This window comes from Cnephaeus nilssonii (genome assembly GCF_951640355.1).
Source record: "Cnephaeus nilssonii genome assembly, chromosome: 12".
Lineage (NCBI taxonomy): Eukaryota > Metazoa > Chordata > Mammalia > Chiroptera > Vespertilionidae > Cnephaeus > Cnephaeus nilssonii.
Window position 1 is genome coordinate 80,825,699 of NC_137083.1, and position 22,764 is coordinate 80,848,462.

Below are 22,764 nucleotides of genomic sequence, written 5' to 3' on the forward strand. Positions count from 1 at the left end.
GGCAGCACAGATAGATGTTAGTTAGCAGAACTATGTCTACATAGAAGTGGACAGTATGTAGCCATTCTATGGGGAACTGTGTGCACTTAATCATCAGTAGGATCTTTCAGTTTCTTTTTTTTTTTGTTAATGAGAATAAGCTTTATTACATCAAGTAATAAATACATACAATGATGCAAACACTATTAGTCACTTTCTTCCAGATGTTTGGATCCACTGATGGGAAAGGCGGAACTGAAATCTACATACATCCTTAGGGGAAATTTCAGGGGTCCTTGCCAGGCGAGGTTCGATAAGTTGCTCTTTCTTCTGTATTTATAACTTGTGCATTTTAAAGATTGACTTCAAAGTACTAATAGTCATGCAAATGCTTAAGCAAAAGAAAAGTTACATTGGGCAGAATTTATACTGTGTGGCTAACTAAAGCGCTGCCTCAGGACCCGCTGAAACAAGCCCTCAGAGGTGGATCAGCTCAGAAGAGAAGCATAAAGAACCACGTGAGTAAGAAATGTATCCAGAAGAGACGCACCGGTCTCCGGGAGGCCAACCGCGGTTTGCTGTGATAGGTAACTGCATCATATAAATCAATGCTTTAAAAAAAAAAAAAACCCACACAAAACGCCCTGGGTAGTTCCTAACTAATAAGTAAACCTAACAACTGCGAAAATCTCTTCTCCATCTCAGCCATGGGAGGTTCAGAGCCCGATGAACCGCGGGAGGGGCACAGGGAGGAGAAACCAAGCTGTTACCATTTTGAAACCAAGTTTCATCCGAAGGGGAGGGGAGGGGGCGGGGCATGAGCTGTCACCTCTTGGAAGAAGATGGAAAGCCTTCCCCGCTGACTTGGAGGCTAGGACCTGGCGTTCGCCCCGTCTGGGCCAAGCCCTCCCGAACCAGCCCTCCCGCGTGGATGGTGCCTCGTTTCAGTCTCTCCATCGCGCTCTTGCTGCCCCAGCTCTTCGATGATGGCCAGCAGCTCAGCTATTTGCTCTGGGGCCCCTGGCTGTTCCCGGTTCCCTGCGTGTAGCCTAGAGATGGTGGTCCGTGGTCACTCAGCAGCTGGCGGTACTGGGAGGACGCGCCATGCTGGTGGAAGGGAGGCGGTGGGCATGTGCGCGGTCAAGTTCAGTTGGTAAGACATCCGCCCCGGGCAGCAGCGGCGGCGAGGCGGGCCTGGCGTCCGTGCGCCCTTCCGTGTGCCCTTCCGTGCGCCCGCCGAGCTCCCGCGCACTTTTTGTTGACAGCTCGGGCCGCACCCGCAAATATGGCTGTCCCTCACCCTGACACCGCCACAATCTTTGTTTCTTGATGTTCTGCTTGTGCCGCTCCATTTCTTTCTGCAAACGCTCAATCTCCTTTGTATGATGAGTGATCTCTGCTTCATGTTGTTTCTTCAAGGCTGCCAGCTGTTCTTTGGTCCACTCTTGGAAGTATCTTCCTCTTCGCCTTCTCTTTTTGTGTGAAGGTCCCTCCGGCTTCCCTGATCGCGCCCGCCCCAGAGATGAAATCGGCTGACGGTTGGCAGCCAAAGCTTCTGGTTGGCATGGCCCTCGCTCCCCACACGCCCAGCGGCCGATGCGGAGACTGCCGTGGCTGTCAGTGCCGCGCGGCTCCGGACCACCCACTTGGTTTTAAACGCAAACCCGCCTTGGACAGGCCGTGAAGGTCTTTTTTCCCTCTTCCTGCTCACATTCAAGTGCCGGCAGCGCTGGTCCATTGGTGCCGGGTCTGTCCTCTTGAGATTGACCCTGCAGGACTACTAAGGGAGCCAGTCCCCAGTTCCGCCCGCTCCCAAAGCTGCATGTGCAGCCTCCTCCTGCCGGGAACCAGTTCCAGCATGTCATAATTACAAGAGTTCCATCCAAAGGTTGGTGGGACTTGGGCGGCTCCACAAGGGTGAGCCACGTATGTAGTTTACCTGTTGGAAACGGCTAAACGGCACTTCCCCCAAACCTGAATAGCATTGTCTGCTGCCAGACACCTCAGAGAATTTTATTGCCTCCTGTTGGCCAAACACCTGAACAGCTGTAGGCTATTGCCCAAACTGACAATGCTTCTGTAACCCTACCCTTTGAAGTGTATTATCTCCACCTTGCCTTAGGACAAATTGTGTTGAATAAAAGCATGGGTCCTTGGTCAAGGTAGGAGTCTTTAGCTCCTTCAGCTGAAGATCCCCTGACCCCCAATGCCTTTCAAAATTATCTATCGTCTCCAGACTCTTTAATCATCTATGTGCAGCCCCTTTCTCCAGAATGCTGAACCCTTTGTAAGGCTGGGAAAAGAAGCCCGGTGTTATGACGCCCGAACGAGGGACACCAACATCCTCCTGTCCGGTCGTGACCCGTTACGGCGTCCTGGCCTAATTTGCATTATATATATATATATATATATATATATATATATATATATACACACACACACACACACACACACACACACTATATTGTGACCTAATTCATATTTATACATACACTGAGTGGCCAGATTATTATGATCTCTGAACGCATAATAATCTGGCCACTCAGTGTACATATAAATATGAATTAGATCACAATATTGTGTGTGTGTGTGTGTGTGTGTGTGTGTGTACTAGAGGCCCGGTGCACGAAATTCGTGCACAGGGGTGTGTGTGGGAGGGGGGTGTCCCTCAGCCCAGCCTGCACCCTCTCCAATCTGGGACACTTTGAGGGATGTCCGACTGCCCATTTAGGCCCGATCCCAGTAGGATCGGGCCTAAACGGGCAGTCGGACATCCCTCTCACAATCCAGGACTGCTGGCTCCCAACTGCTCGCCTGTCTACCTTCCTGATTGCCCCTAACCACTTCTGTCTGCCAGCCTGATTGATGCCTAACTGCTCCCCTGCCAGCCTGTTTGCCCCTAACTGCTCTCCCCTGCAGGCCTGGTCCCCCCCAACTGCCCTCCCCTACAGGCTTGATTGCCCACAACTGCCCTCCTTTGCAGGCCTGGTTCCTCCCAACTGCCCTCCCTTTCTGGACATCCTGTGGCGGCCATCTTGTGTCCACATGGGGCAGCCATCTTTGACCACATGGGGGCAGCCATTGTGTGTGTTGGAGTGATGGTCAATTTGCATATTACTCTTTTATTAGATAGGATTAGAGGCCCAGTGTATGAATTCGTGCATGGGTTGGGGTCCGGCCAGCCTGTCCAGGGGGAGGGGACATGGGCGGTTGGCCAGCCTGCCTGCTGGTCAAACTCCTGGTCAATGGGACAATTTGCATATTAGCCTTTTATTATATAGGATATACACTGAGTGGCCAGATTATTATGCGTTCAGAGATCATAATAATCTGGCCACTCAGTGTATACTAGAGGCCTGGTGCATGAAATTCATGCATGGAGGTGGGGTCCCTCAGCCCGGCCTGCACCCTCTCTAATTTGGGACCCTTGGGGGATGTCCGACTGTCTGACCAGCAGTTGGACATCCCTCTCACAAACTGGGACCGCTGGCTCCTAACCCATCACCTGCCTGCCTGCCTGACCGCCCCCAACTGCCCTCCCCTGCCAGCCTGATCACCCCTAACTGCCTCTGCCTTGGCCCCTGCTACCGTGGCTTTGTCCGGAAGGACATCTGGAATGATGTCTGGTCTAATTAGGATACTGCCATTTTATTAGTATAGATATGTGTGTGTGTGTGTGTGTGTGTATATATATATATATATATATATATATATATATATATATATATATATTTGTACACACACACATTGTGTGGGGTGGGGCAGGATTTTTCTGAGATTGAAATCCATTAGTGGATTGTGAAACCATAAAAACAAAACATCAGTGCACCCCACAGAGTAATGATATATATTAGTGTTTAAAATGTTGGTTTCAGAGAGGTAAGCACAGTACTTACATCCTCCCACAACCACATCAAAATTACAACTAAAATACAGAACAACCATCATTCAGAACCACCTGAAAACTGGCTAATTGGAAGACCTACAACTAGAGAAGTAAAGAAGAAAGTGCACTGAGACTGGTAGGAGGGGCAGAGGCGTAGAACAGGCTGGTTGGATACCCACACGTGGTGTGTTTTGAATCAGGAGGGATGTCTTAGCTGCAGAGGCCTCCCATGAGGAGCAAGGGGTCTCAGCCCCACACCACACCCTCAGCCCAGGGCTCCAGTGCTGGGAAGAGAAGACCCTGTAAAAACCAGCAGGGGCCCTAGCTGGTTTGGCTCAGTGGATAGAGCATTAGCCTGCAGACTAAAGGGTCCCAGGTTCGATTCCAGCCAAGGGCACATGCCTGGGTTGTGGGCTTGATCCCTCAGTAGGGGACATGCAGGAGGCAGCCAATCAATGATTCTCTCTCATCATTGATGTTTCTATCACTCTCTCCCTCTTCCTTCCTCTCTAAAATCAATAAAATATATTTTTTTAAAAAAACAAAAAACAGCAGGGATTGTGGCTGAGTGACACGAAGGCTGCTGGAGACCCAAGCAGTTCCTCTTAAAGGGCTGGTGCACGGACTTACTAGTACCTGGACTCCCTCCCTCTGAGCTCCAGTGCTGGGGCAATAGCTTGAAAGGATCCAGAAACATATAGGAAGGAACTAAATTGTCTGACATCAAGGCAAGAACTTGGGGGCAGCTTTCTCCCAGACAGGGGTCCTCGCAGGGGTCATTGTTCTTGTGCTGAGACCTTCCCCATCACAGTCACAGAGCCTACTGGCAGGCACCATATCTGAGTCTCCATCAACCTGGCCCTCACTGTTCACTCTGCCCTGGTGATTCCCTGAGACGCCTCCTCACACAATTTGCAGCCCCACCCAAGCTGTTTGCAGCAGCTTTTCCATATGCCTGGTGTGTCCTGGCTTACACTTCAGACTTTCCTAAAATCTCTCAAACAAATAGCAGCTGGGCTCAGCATGCCCCATACCTCTGGATAAGTGGCCTCAAGCCCAACACTAGCAGCAGCCTGCCTTGATTCACAGCTTGGCCTCTCCTGGGCACCTCCAAGCCCAACACAAGTAGCAGCCATCTGCATATCACTCGGTAGCTTGTGCCAGGTGGCCCCAGGCAAGTAACAGGCAGTGGCTCCCTTTGCCCTCATGGGAGACCCCAGAGCCAGTGCACTCAGTGATCAGCTTTAGACCAGGCCAGATTACAACTCTACACATCCACAAGCAACACACTCAAGAGACAGACCCAGTGAGCACCAAAGCCCCACTGAAACAAGTCCTCTCCATGGGGGTGTCTCCTGCACAGCAGCTCTTCCACTGTAGTCACACCTGGTCCTCACAGCCAATTGGCCTGGAGTTCAATTCCTCTCAGTGACACCAACAGCAATCAAGGCTCAACTACCACAAGACTGTCCACACTCACACAGGGGCACACCTAGAGGGCCCAGCTCAGGTGACTGGCGAGGCTGAGCCACTGGGACCTACAGGACAGTTACTACACAAGTCCACTCTATCCATTTCAGGAGACATAGCAGCTCTACCTGATACATAGAAACAAACACAGGGAAGCAGCCAAAATGCGGAGACAAACATGTCACAAATGAAAGAACAGAAGAAATCTCCAGAAAAGGAACTAAATGAAATGGAAGCAAGCAAACTACTAGATACAGAGTTCAAAGCAATGGTTATAAGGATGCTCAAGGAACTTAATGAGAGTTTCAAGGATCTTAGTGAGACTTTCAAGGATCGTAGGGAGAACATCAAAGACATGAAAAGGACTAGTCAGAAACGAAGGATAACTTACAGGGAATCAACAGTAGAGTAAAAGACACCAAGAATCAAATCAGCAATTTGAAATACAAGGAAGCAAAACACACACACACACACACACACACACACAAAAAAAAAAAAACCCAAACAAACAAACAAAACACACACACACACACACACACACACACACACACAATCAGAAGAGAGGGAAAAAAAAAAGAATCCCAAAATATGAAGATAGTATAAGAAGCCTCTGGGACAACTTCAAGTGTACCAACATTTACATCATGGAGTTGCCAGAAGGCAAAGAGAAAGAACAAGATATTGAAAACCTATTTGAAGAAATAATGACAGAAAACTTCCCCTACCTGTGAAAGAAATACAAATAAGGCCAGGAAGCGCAGAGAGTCCCAAACAAGATGAACCTGCCCTAGCCAGTTTGGCTCAGTGGATAGAGCGTCAGCCTGTGGACTGAAGCGTCCGGGCTCGATTCTGGTTAAGGATACATGCCTGGGTTGTGGGTTCGATTCCTAGTGGGGGGTGTGCAGAAGGCAGCCAGTCAATGATTCTCCATCATCATTGCTGGTTTTTTCCCTCTTTCTCTCACTCTCCCTTCCTCTCTGAAATAAAAACAAAACAAAAGGATGAACCCAAAGAAGCCCAAACCAAGACACATCATAATTAAAATGCCAAGGGTTAAAGACAAAGAGAGAATCTTAAAAGCAGCAAGAGAAAAGCAGTTAGTTACCTACAAGGGAGTGGCCACATGACTGTCAGCTGATTTCTCAACAGAAACTGCAAGCCAGGAAGGAGTAGCAGGAAATATACAAAGTGATGAATAGCAAGAACCTACAGCCAAGATTACTCTACCCAGCAAAGCTCTCATTTAGAATTGAAGGTCAGATAAAGAGCTTCACAGACAAGAAAGAGCTAAAGGAGTTCATCACCACCAAACCAGTATTATATGAAATGTCGAAGGGTCTTTTTTAAGAAAAAGAAGAAGGAGGAGGAGGAGGAGGAGGAGGAGGAGGAGGAGGAGGAGGAGGAATAATAATAATATGAGCAATAAAATGGCAATAAATACATATCTATCAACAATTGAATTTTAAAATCAAAATAAGTGAACAAGGAATCTAATGAACAAAATAAACAGATGAATAAAATAGAACAAGAGGCATGGAAACATGGAACACACTGACGAAGCTCAGAGGAAAGGGGAGAGGAGGGGCTGGAAGAGATTAACCAAAGAACTTATGGTATATGCATATATGCATAACCTATGGACACAGACAATAGGGTTGTGAAGGCCTGGGGTGGGGCAGGTATTGGGTGGAGGGGAGCATTTTAGGGGGGAGGATATCTGTAATATTCTCAACAATAAACATTTTAAATATATCTTTTGGTTTCAGTCATGCGTATATAATACACATGCATGTGTCTATAACATACATTTGTATGAATTATGTGATATCTATTTGTATAATATATTTCTATACATATACGTGTCCATAATATATTTATAATGCATGTGCATGTGACATGTATATTTATGCATATGTGTGTACTCGTACATGATATACATTTCTGTATATGTGTGTGCATGTGATGTGTGTGTGTGTGTGTGTGTACACACGAGTACGTTTCGGAGGCTAGCCAGGTGCACGCACGCCCTACAGGCACTGAGTGTCCGATCCTCTTTTCTGGATGAGTCGTTTGGCATCTTCCGGAGCCCCCGGAGCCCCCGGAGCCCCCGGAGCCCCCGGAGCCCCCGGAGCCCTCGGAGCCCCCGGAGCCCTCGGAGCCCCCGGAGCCCCCGGAGCCCCCGGAGCCCTCGGAGCCCCCGGAGCCCCCGGAGCCCCCGGAGCCCTCGGAGCCCTCGGAGCCCTCGGAGCCCCCGGAGCCCTCGGAGCCCTCGGAGCCCTCGGAGCCCTCGGAGCCCTCGGAGCCCGCTGGCTTCACAGGTGCACAGCCGGCGGGTACGTCCACCGCAGGGGCCCCGGCGCCCAGGAGCCAGGCCCCGCCCGCCGCCGGCGCCCCGCCCCCGGCCCTGCCCACAGCATAGGCCACGCCCACGATCTCGCGCCTGGGTCCACACCCAGGTCACGGCGTCACGTTCCCACCCTCTGACGCGCCGTCCACGGCGGGCGCGCGCACGCTGGGGGGCGTCGGGAGGGCGCCGCGGCGTCAATGGCGGGCGCGCGCACGGCGGCAGCGACCGGCGGCCATCTTTCCTCCCGGCCGCCGCTCCGGGCGCGAGTGTGGGCCGGCTTCCCTGCGGCGCCCTGGGCCAGGGCCGGAGCCGCGGGGAGGCGTGGATGAGGGGGGCAGCGAGGCGGAGCCCCCGCAGTGTCACCGCCCCCACGCGAGGACAGGCCCGGCGGGCAGAACTCCGGGTGGGCCCGAGGTCGCCCCGGCGCGGCCCGTCCTCCCCGCCGGGACGCTCCCGGGCGCGCCCGCCGCCCGCCTGGCCGTCGCTTTCCGCCGGCCCTCCCCATGGGCTAGGCCGTAAAGATGTTCAGCTTTGAAGGGGACTTCAAAACGAGGCCCAAGGTGTCCCTCGGAGGCGCGAGCAGGAAGGTAAGCGCGAGCGGGGCCCGTGGCGTCCGGCCTCCGGGGCGGGGGCCGGGGTGGGGTGCTGTGTCACCTGCCCGCCGCCCGAGCAGGTGTGGCGGGGCCGCGGTCGCCGGGGAAGCCCGCTCGCCGCGTCCAGACCCCGCAGGGAGGCGGGAGGCGGGAGGCGCGCCGCCGCCGCGGGTCCGGAGCGAAGGACGCGGTGTTTCTTCTTCGGGACCAGCTGCGCCACTTGGTCCCCCGCCCGGCAGCCCTTCCTTCCGCCGCGCGAGCGGGCTTTTCTGCTGCGGGATCGAGCCGGCTGCGTGCGTCCGCGTCCCCGGCCGCGGATTGAGGCAGCCCAGCCGGGCGGCCGCGTGTTGGAGTGCGAGGCAGTGGAAGTTGTGCTTTCCCAGCCTCTGGAATCGGATTTCGGAGAGAACCTAGGGCTTTTTACCACGATTCTTACCATCGTTGAGAGCAGGGGTGGACAGACGGGAAACGGCACTGACACGGCGGGCCCGCGCAGGTTCCGCGCAGAGCCCGGGGCCCTGGCCCGTGGGGCCCGGTGACCTGCTCCATGGACAGGTGTGCCCTGGCAGCCCGCGACCAGGTGACATCTCTGCTCTGGAGAGGAGCTGCCGCACGCCTCGCTTCTTGCTGTGCAAACAATTGCCCTTTTCTACTACTTTTTACGGAGGCTTCGAGCTGACGTCACTCAGGGTCACCACGTGCCCCTCTGTGTACGGGTGGACCTGAGGAGGGCGGGGAGAGGGCCGGGGAGGCCTCTTCTCAGGTGTGGGCAGAACTCTGACGTCTGGTCCACCTGGTCCACCCACGTTGGTCAGTCATTGGCAGCAGGCTGCCCTGGGTGAGGGTGCCACCGCTGGCCCCTTCAGCTGGGGCCAGTCCCCTGAGAAGGTGGCAGTGGCCTGCTGTCCTGGGGCATGGCTGCACCGGCTCCTGGAGGAATCTGAAGGAGGAGGTTCAGCTTGAAGGATTTTACCTGTGAACACACCTGTGTGGCCACCGCTCCTCCCAGCGTTCCCGGGCTTCCTCCTGCCCCTTCCCTGCCATGCTTTTCCCCAGCGATAACTGTATTCCCACCTCTGTGACCACAGATTAGTTTTCCCTGTTGAATGACCTGTGAATGGAGTCTCATACAGTTTGCCATTTTGTTGGATCTGGCATCTTTGGCTCACTCCCGAGTTCTGAGAGGTGGAATCACCCATCTGGTTTTATCCTGTTGTGTGACACAGTTGATCCACTCTTTTTTTTTAATCCTCACTGGAGGATATTTTTTCTATTGCTTTTTAGAAAGTGGGAGGGAGCAGGGGGGGTGGGGAGAGAGAAAGAGAAAAACCCATGTGAGAGAGAAAAGAGAAACACCAGTGTGAGAGAGACACATGGATTGGTTGCCTCCCGCATGAGTGCCTACCAGGGCAGGATCAAATCTGCAACCCAGGTACGTCCCCTTGACTTGAAATCTAACCTGTGCGCTGGCTGACACTAACCACTGAGCACACTGGCCAGGGCGACCATTCTTCTCTACAGGCATTTGTGTGGGTCTTCTCTTCGGGTGGACGCACTGAGATGCCGGTCGTACGTTCCACGTGGGCGTCACCCTGGGCACACTCCACTTTCCCTTTCGGGCCACACCTGCCAGGTGAGGGTGTCAGTGCCTCCACCTCTTGCTAACAGTACTGTCAGCCCCTTTAATTCTGGAAATTCGGGTGGGGATATAATTTCATTGTAGTTTCGATTTTGCTTCTTGATATTGAACACCTACTTACACAATGCTTATTCTCCTTAATTCTCTTTGGCTGAATTACGGCCTTTCCCTTATCTAAAAGACAAAAGTTACAATGATCTTTCCCCCATGTGTTAAATTAGTTGACATTGTCCCTTTTTTCTTGAGCTTAGTGGGAAACCTTTTGAATAAATACATACTTCCCCTCCCCCAATATAAATGAGCATTTTTAGTGGTTATTTCTAAAGGCTCTGTAGGATCTGAAACTATAAGGAAACGTCATGCCCTCATTATTATTTTATTTTATTTTTTATTGATTTCAGAGCGGAAGGGAGAGGGAGAGAGAGAGAGAAACATCAATGATGAGAGAGAATCATGGATCGGCTGCCTCCTGCACACCCCACATGGGATCGAGCCCACAACCTGGGCAAACGTCCTGACTGGGAATCACGTGACCTCCTGGTTCATAGCACTTAACCATTGAGCCATGCTGGTTGGGCAGGAGCTTAGTTTGAAGGACCAGTAGGATTGGGGTAGGTCAGGGACAGGAAGAGGTGTCCTGCAGGTGGGAGGGTGTGAATGGACTTGGTATTCACCGGGCTCTGTTGTCTGTGGGTCACACAGGCTTCTGCTTTTTAACATTCTGAAATCTGGTGCATGGTGGTGGCATGCCATGGTTTACTGGCAGTGGCTTCCCCTTTTTGGTGGTGTATAGAAGATGTTGGGGTCATTTGATTACAAGTATAGGAATCCACCGAAACTGTCTTAGTAGACAAAAGAATACGGAAGGACAGGACATACCTCACAGAGTGGAAGGACAGAAACATATCCAAAGTCAGCAGCACCAAGGTGGTTACTCTCCCCTCCGTTGTGCCATCTCCTGCCTTCTTGGCTTTCTCCTTTCATCTGCACATGATCTTGGCGAGTATGATTTCCTAGTTCAGTTGTCAACTGAGACAGTTGGATCTCAGTCCCAATTCTTAGAGAGGGAATCGGATTAGTCTGGGCCGGAGCTGGAGCTGTTGGTACAGACAGAGCAGTCTGTATGTGGGAGGAGTGGGGAGTTCATGCTCCAAAAGGGGGAGTGGTTGCTGAATGAAGGTCTAGGCCAGTGATGGCGAACCTATGACACGCGTGTCAGCACTGACACGCGTAGCCATTTCTGATGACACGCGGCCGCTGAGGCGGCCACATGCCGAGGATGAAACATTTGCTGCTCCTGAGGATGAAACATTTGCGAAATAATGTTTTTTCCTCAAAGTGACACACTACCCGAGTTATGCTCAGTTTTTTGGCGAAGTTTGACTCACCAAGCTCAAAAGGTTGCCCATCACTGGTCTAGGTTCTTCTGGACATAGATGGGGTGTACCACAGGCTGTTGACTGTGCCTGTGTGCTTCTGCATGTGTGCCTGTGCATGTGTGGCTGTGCATGACGGGAGAAATCTGGGGTAGACATGGAGATTTGGGACTTAGCAACAGATGGGTAGCTTAGAACCAAATCACCAAGGGAGAAGGCAACATTTAATGTGAGGGGAATACTTAGGAAAGAATCACGTGGGGTGGGGTGGGATGGGGTGACCACAGAGCCAAGTGCTGCAGGGATGCAGTGAGGAATACTAACCAATAGGAAGGCTTGGTGACTTTGTAGGGAGCTATTGCAGGGTGGTAGGAGCTAGAAGTCAGATCACAGCACATCGAGGATGAATGGAAGTCAGGGTCTAAGTAAGGCTTTTGTTTTTTTTGGGAAATTTAAGCAAGTTTAGAGGAGGGAGGGTTTCAGGCTGTCAGGGCCTAGTGGAAGCAACAGTGGGAAGAATCCAGGGAGAAGAAGAGGGACATATTTTTAGATATAAAGGAAAGAAATGGATGTGGACACAGGAGAGTTTATAGATAGGAAGGAAAGTAAATTCCTTCTCCAGCTTTCCAGATAGTTGAGGTGAACGTGGCAGTAGAATGAATATTTCTTTAATATTTTTAAAGAAATTAATAGACATCACTTTTTAGAGCTTTCTTAGGTGTATAGAAAATCGAGCAGATGGAACAGAGTTCCTCATTCCCCCTTCCCTCCACCTCACATTTCTCCTGTGATTAGCATCTTGAATAGTGTGGTTCATTTGTTACAGTTGGTGAGCCAATATCGATACATGAAGGCTCGCTGTTTGCGCTGTACTTTCTGTGGGTTTTGATGAATGCATAGTGACGTGTGTCCAGTGCTACAGTATCAGACAGAGGAGCTCCTTGCCCTGAAAGCCCTCTGCCATTTACCTGCACATCCTCCATCTTACCTCTACTCCCACTTTAACTCAAAGGAAAGGGTTTTGCCTAAATATTCTTTGAATTGTCTAGAACAGTGATGGGCAACCTTTTGAGCTTGGTGTGTCAAACTTCGCCAAAAAACTGAGCATAACTCGGGTAGTGTGTCACTTTGAGGGAAAAACTAACTCCAAGACTCTAGTCGCAAATGTTTCATCCTCAGGAGCAGCGAATGTTTCATCCTCGGCATGTGGCCGCCTCAGCGGCCGCGTGTCATCAGAAATGGCTATGCATGTCAGTGCTGACACGCGTGTCATAGGTTCGCCATCACTGCTCTAGAACTTTTAGTGTCATGTCAGTGCTTGAGAGTGGGAAATACTAACTTGAAGCAGATGTAAAACTGATCATTTGTTTACATTGTTAAGTGGAGGAAATTGCTAATGACAATAACCCAAATAGATGAAACAGTGGAAACCTCATAGCTGTTTTATTTTAAATCAAGATGTCAATAAACATGCTACAGTTCTTTTTTATAAATGGTTAGCAGTTAATTTGAGCATTTGATTTTATAGAAATTGTCATGTTGTGTAAATTTACTTCGACATATACTCATTTTTTACCATAATTTTTTTTATTCTGATGGCTAATGAAATCTAATCTTCCTATCTAATTTAAACTACATATGACTTACTTTTCTAAAAACTTCTTTTTGTTACCACTAAGTTTATTTGCATGAAGAAAGCATTTTTCCCCATAAAAGAACACCTCTGTTATGGTATTTGTGAAGTTTGGTCATATTTAATTTTCAGAGGAGGTAAGATAATGTGTCTAAAAGCTCAACTACCAAATAGAGAGGTTTGCTGTCATTTACAGTTGTTTACATATTGATGAATAAATAGGTTTAGAGCCGAAACTGTGGAGGTGAGAGATTAGCATGGAAAGGGACGAGGGTGCTCTGAGAACAATAGGCTTAGTCATCAAAACACTTTAAAAAGTGGTCTCTAACTGCTCCTAGAACCCCTAACTTTTCTAGGTTTGTAGAACTTAAAAGGTAAAAGATGTTTGCAAATCCTATCTAATAAAGAGGGAATTTGCTAATTGACCCTCACGCCATTGCAAGGACAGCGGCGCCCACAGCCAATAAGGAGGGAATATGCTAATTGACTGCCCTGCCCTCAAAGATGGCGGTGCCCACAACCACAAGATGGCGGCGCCCAGTCCCCCCAGCCCTGCCAGGGCAGCAGGCGTGCAGCAAGGCTAGGCCCGCCCCCAGGTGGGCCAGGCCGCTCCATGCGCCTGCCTCCGGAGTCCCCCAGTCCCCTCATCCTCGGGCTGCCCAGGAATGGCCCGAGGCGCAGGCAAGCCTCGGATGGTGGTTGCCCAGCCGACGCCTGAGGCGCAGGCAAGGTCAGATGTCAGCTGCCCAGCCGCCCAGGGCTGGCCTAAGGCGCAAGCAAGCCTCGGGTAGTGGCTGCCCAGCCGCCTGAGGCTCAGGTAACCAGGGCCGGCCGAGGCTTGCGTTACTGGCAGTGGCAGCAGCAGAGGTGTGATGAGGCATTGCCTTCCCCTGATCGTCAGGTCGCCTCCCACCCCTGAGGGCTCCTGGACTGTGAGGGGGGCAGGCTCAGCTGAGGGACCCCCCCCTCCAGTGCATGAATTTTCATGCACCGGGCCTCTAGTATAATAATTTGAAACAAAAAACTTAAGAATCAAAATCTAAATGTGCTTGTTCCTGACACCTATTATTCTTTTCCTCCCAGCCACTCAATTATGAACTCACTAGGGGCCCAGTGCACAAATTCATGCACCTTGAAAGGAACTTTGGGCCAAAACCGGTTTGGCTCAGGGGATAGAGCATCGGCCTTCGGACTCAAGGGTCCCAGGTTCGATTCCGGTCAAGGGCATGTACCTTGGTTGCGGGCACATCCCCAGTAGGAGGTGTGCAAGAGGCAGCTGATCGATGTTTCTCTCTCATTGATGTTTCTAACTCTCTATCCCTCTCTCTTCCTCTCTGTAAAAAATCAATAAAATATATTAAAAAAAAGAAGAAAAAAAAAGAAAGGAACTGTGGGCTGTGAAGCTGTGGTGGGCAGAGGTGTGGGTCTCGGCCCATCCTCTGCACCCCCGCTCAGCCCCTCCCGCCGTGGCCCCTGGTCCCCTGTCTGCTGGCAGCCCCCCTTCTGCCACTGCTGCTCCTATGCGCTAACAGCACTGGCCCCGCTCGCACCCGCTGATGGTGCGGAGCGATGGGGACCGGCGCCAGCAGTGGGTGTGAGAGGTGGCTGCTGCCCCAATTGCCCCTCAGGATCGCGGAGGTGGAGAAGCCCTCAGGGGCGATTGGGGCCAGCAGCTGCTGCTCACACCCGCTGATGGCACTGAGCGAGCGGGGCCGGCGCCAGCAGCAGGTGCCAACGCCCTGCCAGACCGCAGCGCACGGGAGCAAAGGACTTTCAGTAACCAACCACCAGAGGCGCGCCCTGGTGACAGCGAAGAACGGTGCTCTGCCTCGGTCTGGTGGCCCCGCTCACCTGCTCCCCCATCCTGCTGCGGTCAATGCCCGCCATGTTTCATGCTCTGCGGCCTGCTGCTGACACCCGCCATGTTCTGTGCAAGCCCCCTGGTGTCAGCACACGTCATAGCGACCGGTTGTTCTGTTGCTCTGCTGTTTGGTCTATTTGCATATAAGGTTTTTGTAATAGAATATAGATTCTTGGTTATATTGAGATTTTTTTTAAATTTATGTTTTCATGTAGCTTCATTAGTTTTATATTCTAAAAAAGTGAGAAAGTATTACATGTACATGGGTAATAACTCAAGCAGTAGAAAATACAGATTCAAGTACAATAAAACAAGTCTCCCTGCCTTTCGCCCTACTAGGACCCTCTAACCCCAGTCCTCTTTTTTTATTTTTATTTTTTTTATTTTATTGATTTTTTACAGAGAGGAAGAGAGAGGGATAGAGAGTTAGAAACATCAATGAGAGAGAAACATCGATCAGCCGCCTCCCGCACACCCCCCACCGGGGATGTGCCCGCAACCAAGGTACATGCCCCTGACCGGAATCGAACCTGGGACCCTTGAGTCCGCAGGCCGACGCTTCATCCACTGAGCCAAACCGGTTTCGGCCCCAGTCCTCTTTAGTCGGACTGTTACCAGTTCACTGTCCTCACAGAGCTGTTTTCTGCACATAGACCCCACTTTATATTTAGTGTGCTCCTCTGGTTAAACACACGATGGAGCATGTTCTTCTCGCCTTCCCCTGGAGAAGACCTACTGGAGATAGTCCCAGGTCCGCACACGTCTGTGCTGCATTCTCGTAAGGAGCTGCGTGACACTCCATATACAGAATGAATGTCTCATAGCTCATTTAGTTGTCATGTCTTCGGTGGCCAGTTAGATGGTTTCGGTGCTTTGCTAATTTAAACAGCATTGCAGTGGATGTCCTTGTCATGTGTCTATCATGTGAATTTGGATTTCTAGAAGTGCAGGTCAGTGGCTGTGTACATTTTGAATTTTTGTAGATATTTCCAGATTGCCCGTTAAGGGTTATGTCAGTGCATGGGCATAGCTGCTGTCCTCTATCTGCACCTCACAGCCTGTCTTGAGGTGTCGTTTGCCGATTGCATAGGTGAAAAGGCCAATTTCACTGTGTTATATGGCATTTTTTCCAAAAATGAGTAAAATTAATTTTCTATGTTTAAGTGATATTTTTGTTTATTTCCTATGTACTATTTATAACTTTTGCTAATTTTCTATTTGATTGTTAATCTTTTAAAATTATTGAGCTTTTACAAATGTTCATTTTGCAGTGTTACAAATATTTATTACCACTTTGTCACTTTTTTAAACCTTGGTTATGCTATTTTTCTGTGCAGAAAGTTTTAATTCTATGTGGTCAAATTTGTCATTCTTAAGTAACTTAACAGCTTAAATAACTTAATGACAGTAACAGACTTAATGTGTGATATCTTTCTTAGAAAGTCTTCTTCCTTGTTGAGATTTTTTTAATTCCCATATTATCTTCCCATATTTTTGGTGTTGTGTCTGCATATAAATCTTAGGTTCATTAGGAAGCTATTTTGATGTGAAGACTAGGTATATGATGTCATTTGTTTAAGCTACTCAGTTGCCCAACACTATTGAGTAATACACTTTTCTCTATAGATTTCTATTTCTTATCTCCGTTTCTGTTTGCACCTCCCTGGAGATCTCTGGCATTGACTGTGTACTCATGCAGAGTATTGTGTGTGATGATTTAGTGGTATATGAAGGAACAGCTTTAAAAATTAGTAGTATTTATTTCAGTGTCAATAGAAACCTAACTAGGATATCACATGTGTGATTTCCCTGAGATGCTTGTTCATGGTGAGGTTAGCTAGGGAGCTCTGTGGTGAGCCCGGTGCAGGCATGTGTGTACGGCACAGCACGGCTGTGTGTGGGGCCCTGCTCCGTACGGCCAGTGTGGGTCCCTCTGTGCTGACTGACTCTCCTGTGTGGTGGTGTAAGTTTGGTGGTTCATTTTTTATTAGCAGCATGGCAGCATTTCACTTTCAGAAGGTGACAGCTGTTTGCTAGTGTGCGCCATGTGTAGGTATTCGTAATTTCGAATTAGGATCATGCCTCTGCCTTTATTTTTTCTGAGCCTTTAAAGAACTTAGTTTCAAATGGGGCTTTTCAGAAATAAATGTATTATGTTTTGTTGTAATCAGAGTTTATTTTTTAATTTGGTTAATTTAAAATGTAACAGTGCACTTTTGTCTTCATTGTGTTTATTTTCAGGAGTATGTACTTTGTACTTTGTCAGTGTTACAGGCTTTATATTTAGTGTAGCGAGCGATGCAAGGTTTCCTCTTGAGATGAATATAATTAAGTTGAAAAGGAGTCTTTTGTCAAGATACAAGTTTTATATCCTTTGCCTCTATCTAGTGGTGGTGCCGGATGGCCTTGTGCCTTTCTCCTGGTGAGATTCGCGGGGTCGTGTGGCTGGTGTCTGCTGGGTTGCTACTGTCTTTCCCTTGGTGGTTGCTAAGTGTCTTGAGGAAGATACTCAGAGATCAGGAAGCTCTTGTTTTTGCTCAGGCCTTGGCCTGCTAGCATTAGCACAGGGCCGTAGGCTGTTTGCCTCTTTCCTCTACATTCATTAACTGAATAAATTCTGAGGAAGAGGTTTTTCTTTTCTCCTATATGTATTTGATTGTTTGTGTAACTGGAGTCATGGATATATGTTTTACTCTATGATTAAAATTCAGAGCTATCACTAATAATTGTGAGAGAATATCGGAAAAATCCAAATCAGGGACAGAGTCCAGGATGTGAAAGACAGAGATAGAGTTCCAGATTGGTGGGAATTAAGAAGAAAGAGTAAGTCCAGCGAGGGTCTGGATGGGATCCTAGAACACGTACAAATCACCAATGGGAAATTGGTGAATTTCTAACAACGTCTGTAGTGTAGTTAGTAATACTGTACCAGTGTTAATTTCTTATTTTTGCTAATTTTACTCCAGTTATGGAGGGGGAGTGGGTAAAAGATAGAAGGGATAGGGAAGGCTTGTGATCATTCTGCAAATTTTTTTTTCTAAAATTAAAAATAAAAGTTTCAAAAATCAGTTTAAAGAAAAGTTTCAAAAGTCAGTGGTACAGATAGTACAGGTATGGTAGACCTTGTGGAGGTGGCAAAGGGCCACCTGTGAGACACTGGTGGAGGAGGAGGAGGAGGGAGGTCTCCATGCCCAGGAGTCACCTTCCTTCTCTCTTCCTCCCTCTCCAGGGGCCTTAAGGTAAGGGGTCCTCCCTGACCTTCCACCCTCTGGGCCCTCGTTGCTGCATGAAGTGTAGCGCATGTGGCTTTTGTTCCCACTGGTTTCTGCTATAACTGACTCGAGGCTTATGTTATAGATCACTGGGCTTCAAACTCAAATTCCTGAGAAAGTCTAGTATTCAATTAGAATTCAATTAAGCTTTTTGATACTTAGTACCTATTTTCATTTGAAAATATTGCAGTGGTATGGTTACTCCTTCTATTAGACTATTTTGTTTTACTTAAGGGAAATGTTCATTCACTCACTGTGTAAATATTTATTGAACACCTGTATGTGCCAGACATTGAAGCAGATGACAGGGATGTGGTAGTGCGAAGCGCATGAGCTCTGAACTTTTAGATTAGTGATGATTAAGCTCAAATGTGTGTGGAAGTAAATTTACTGACTTTTGCCAGCATGTACCTTTTTTTAAGGTAACGTGTTGGTTTATTTAATTTCCGATATTAAGTATGTTTTTTGTAATTATAACTGTATACTATTTTAGGAAATCTGAGGTTTTTAGTTATGATCAAATGATGAAAACACATTAAATCTGGACAGATGGAAATAGAAGGAAAATAAATCCTATGTAATAAAAGCATAATATGGTAAGTGTCCGACCGATTGTTCAACGTTCAGTCAACTGCTCGACCAGTCGCTATTGGTGTGCACTAACCACCAGGGGGCAGACACTCCAACCGGTAGGTTAGCTTGCTGCTGGGGTCTGGCCCATCGGGACTAGGCGAAAGGGCTGGACACGCCCTGGAGCCCTCCCACAGTCCCTCCCTGGCCAGCCGGTCCCCATCGGCCCCTATCAGGACTGGGCAAGATGGCCCCAGTTGCCGGCCAGGCCGAGGGTCCCCACCCATGCACGACTTTGTGCACCGGGCCTCTAGTTGTTGATTTAAACATACCAACCAGTTCTATTCATAAATAAATATAATGACCAGAAATATGACACTTTTTATCTGTAAGCTTTCCATAGTTCTGAACATCATAACTTTGTACTTTTTACTCTAGATTTCCCATTCCCCTCCTTTTTCTTTTTTTCTTTCTTTCTTTCTTTCTTTCTTTCTTTCTTTCTTTCTTTCTTTCTTTCTTTCTTTCTTTCTTTTAAAAATATTTTTTTATTGATTTCAGAGAGGAAGGATGGTGAGAGATAGAAACATCTGGAGAGAGAATCATTGATTGGCTGCCTTCTGCATGCCCCCCACTGGGGATCGAGCCCACAACCCCAGGAATCAAACGTACCCTGACCTCCTGTTTCATGGGTCAACAATCAAACCACTGAGCGACACTGGCCGGACTCAATGTATAATTTTTTTAAAATATATATTTTATTGATTTATACAGAGAGGAAGGGAGAGGGATAGAGAGTTAGAAACATCGATGAGAGAGAAACATCGATCAGCTGCCTCCTGCACATGCCCCACTGGGCATGTGCCCGCAACCAAGGTACATGCCCCTGACCGGAATCGAACCTGGGACCCTTCAGTCAGTCCGCAGGCAGACACTCTATCCACTGAGCCAAACCGGTTACGGCTCAATGTATAATTTTAAATTAGTAATTACTTGCTTTCCAACAGTCTTTTAATAGGGTATGTTTTTGTTAAAAAGTTTAAGTGTACTAATTTTTCTAATAATTCATCTATAATATCTTGGACCTTTGACTTTATTTTGTATTAAATTTACAAAAATAAAATGTCTATGCTCTATAGTCTGGAACAGTTCTGGGGAGGGGAAGCTTTTTTTTTTTTTTAACATATTTTTATTGATTTCAGAGAGGAAGGGAAAGGGAGAGGGAGAGAGAGATAGAAATATCAATGATGAGCCCTAGCTGGTTTGGCTCAGTGGATAGAGCGTAGGCATGCAGACTTAAGGGTTCTGGGTTTGATTACGGTCAAGGGCACATGCCCGGGTTGCAGTGGGGGGTGTTCAGGAAGCTGCCAAACAGTGATTCTCTCTCACTATTGATGTTTCTTTCTATCTCTTTCTCCCTCTCCCTTTCTCTCGAATTAAATAAAAATATATTGTAAAAAATAAGAAATATCAATGATGAGAGAGAATCATTGATCAGCTGCCTCCTGCATGCCCCCTATTGGGAATTGACCCTGCAACCAGGCATGTGCCCTGACCAGGAATCCAACCATGACCTCCAGGTTCATATACACTGAGTGGCCAGATTAGTATGACCACCCCATCAGTACTTCGTTGGGCCACCTTTTGCCTTCAATACTGTGGTGATTCTTCTTGGCATTGACTCCACGAGATGTTGAAAGGTGATGCGAGGAATCTGACACCATGCCTGATGAATAGCACTGTCCAGTTCTGTGAGATTTGATGGTTGTGGAACCAGCTGCCTGATGGCTCTTTAACTTCGTCCCACAAATGCTCACTTGGATTGAGATCTGGTGATTGTGGGGGCCACCTAAGCAAGGTGAAGTCTCCCTCATGTTCTTGAAACCACTCCTGCACAATACGAGCACCGTGGCATGGCGCATTGTCTTGTTGGAAGAAGCCATCTCCATTGGGATACGCCATCAACATGATAGGATGAACTTGATCAGCAACGATACTTAGGTATTATGTGCTATTCAGACGTTGTTCCACACGAATTAAAGGGCCCAAATCATGCCAGGAAAACATGCCTCAAACCATAACACTGCCCCCACCAGCTTGGAGGGTTATACTCATGCACGTGGGGTGCATGCTTTCTTGCTGTTTCCGCGAAATTCTCACTCTGCCATCTGCATGATGCAACTGGAAACGTGATTCATCAGACCACATGACTTTTTCCAATGTTCAACTGTCCAATCCTTGTGTTCCTGTGCAAATTAGAGATGTTTTATCTTGGTAACTGCAGACAGCAAAGGTGTTCGAACAGGCCTTTGGCAGTGTACGGCTAATTTGCCTACAAACGTCAGGTGGTCAGAATAATCTGGCCACTCAGTGTATTTTAATTATGATGTGTCTGGGTGTGGTTCTGTTTTGGTTCTACTTGCTTGGGGTTCTCTGTGCCTCCTGAACTTATGTGACTTTTTCCTTTACCAGGTTAGGGAAGTTTTCTGCCATCATTTCTTCAAACACTTTCTCTATCCCTTTCTGCCTCTTCTGGCACACCTGCTATTCTAATGTTGTTATGTTCATTAGCTGTCCTCTTATTTTTTAATTGTTTTTTCTTTTTTATTCTCTGATTGATTTTTTTTTGCAAGGAAAATGAATTTAAACATGATAATGTTACATGCAGTAAACACCAGTTATTCAAGAAAAATGATCTCATAATATTACATGCAATAAACATCATTATTTCAAGAATAAAAGGATTTTAAGTATAACTGTACTAACATGGTATGATATCACAAAAGTTGTAGGAAATATTACAAATCTGCAAATAACAGGATTACTTCTACTATATTCTAGAATATTTTCCCCTCTCTGGCTCTGTTTTAGTTCATCAGTTTATGTTGTTCATTATATTCCACAAATGAGATCATATGATATTTATCTTTCTCCGACTGGGTTATTTCGCTTAGCATGATGTTTTTAAAGTCTATTTTGTTGGATATGAGTATTGCTACTTCAGCTTTTTTTTCTTTTCTTTTCCATTTGCATGGAAATTCTTTTTCCATCCCTTCACTTTCATCCTGTGTGTATCTTTTGTTCTGAGGTGGGTCTCTTGTAGACAGCATATAGTTGGGTCAAGTTTTTGTATCCATTCAGCTACCCTACACCTTTTGATTGGAGCATTTAATCCATTTACATTTAGGGTTATTATTGAGAGGTGCTTATTTATAGCCATTTTAATTCTGTATGGCTAGGTTTCTCTCTCTGTTTCTTCTTCTCAGCAATCCCTTACAGCAATCCCTTTAGCATTTCTTGTAATGCAGGCTTGGTGGGGGATGTACCCTTTAGCCTTTTTTTGTCTGGGAAGATCTTTATTTCACCATCTCTTTTCAATGATAGCCTTGCTGGAGTATTTCATGCCATTCCCTTCTGGCCTGTAGAGTTTCTGATGAGAAATCAGGTATCAGCCTTATGGGAACTCCTTTGTAGGTAACAGTTTTCTTTTCTCTTGCTGCCTTTAAGATTCTCTCTTTGTCTTTAATTTTTGGCATTTTAATTATGATGTGTCTGGGTGTGGATCTGTTTGGGTTCTTCTTGTTTGGGGTTCTATATGCCTCCCGAACTTGTGTGACTTTTTCCTTTACCAGGTTAGGGAAGTTTTCTACCATTATTTCTTCAAATACCTTCTCTACTCCTTTCTGCCTCTTCTGGCACACCTACTATTCTAATATTGTTACGTTTCACGTTGTCCCACAGCTCCCTTAAGCTTTCCTCCTGTTGTTTAATTGTTTTATCTTTTTGGTTCTCTAATTGAGTGATATTTTCAACTCTGTCTTCTAATTCACTGATTTGATCCTCAGCTTCTCCTAATCTGCTGTGTATTCCTTCCAATGTGTTCTTTATTTGTGATATGTCATTCTTTATCTCAGACTGTTCTTTTTTTGTAGTTTACTATATCTTTTTTTCATGCTGTTGAGCATCTTTACCATCATTATTCTGAACTCAGTTTCAGATAAATTACTTATCTCTGCTTCATTTATCTCTTCTGGAGAATGTTCTTGTCCTTTCATTTGGGGGTTGTTTCTTTGTCTCCTCATTTTGGCTGCCTGTTTGGGTTTGTGACTATGTATTAGGTAGATCCTCTACGCCTCTCAGT

At 47.5% G+C, this 22,764-nt stretch overlaps 1 protein-coding gene across 1 annotated transcript in view; it reads left to right on the forward strand.

The window, feature by feature from the left end:
* The first annotated feature begins 7,899 nt into the window (after positions 1-7,899).
* Positions 7,900-22,764, forward strand: part of UBE3C (ubiquitin protein ligase E3C) — a 109,599-nt gene continuing 94,734 nt past the window's right edge. Inside the window, exon 1 of the mRNA XM_079785657.1 lies at positions 7,900-8,269. Within this exon, the coding sequence (XP_079641783.1) occupies positions 8,204-8,269 (66 nt within the window). The 5' untranslated portion in view covers positions 7,900-8,203. The remainder of the gene's footprint in view (positions 8,270-22,764) is intronic.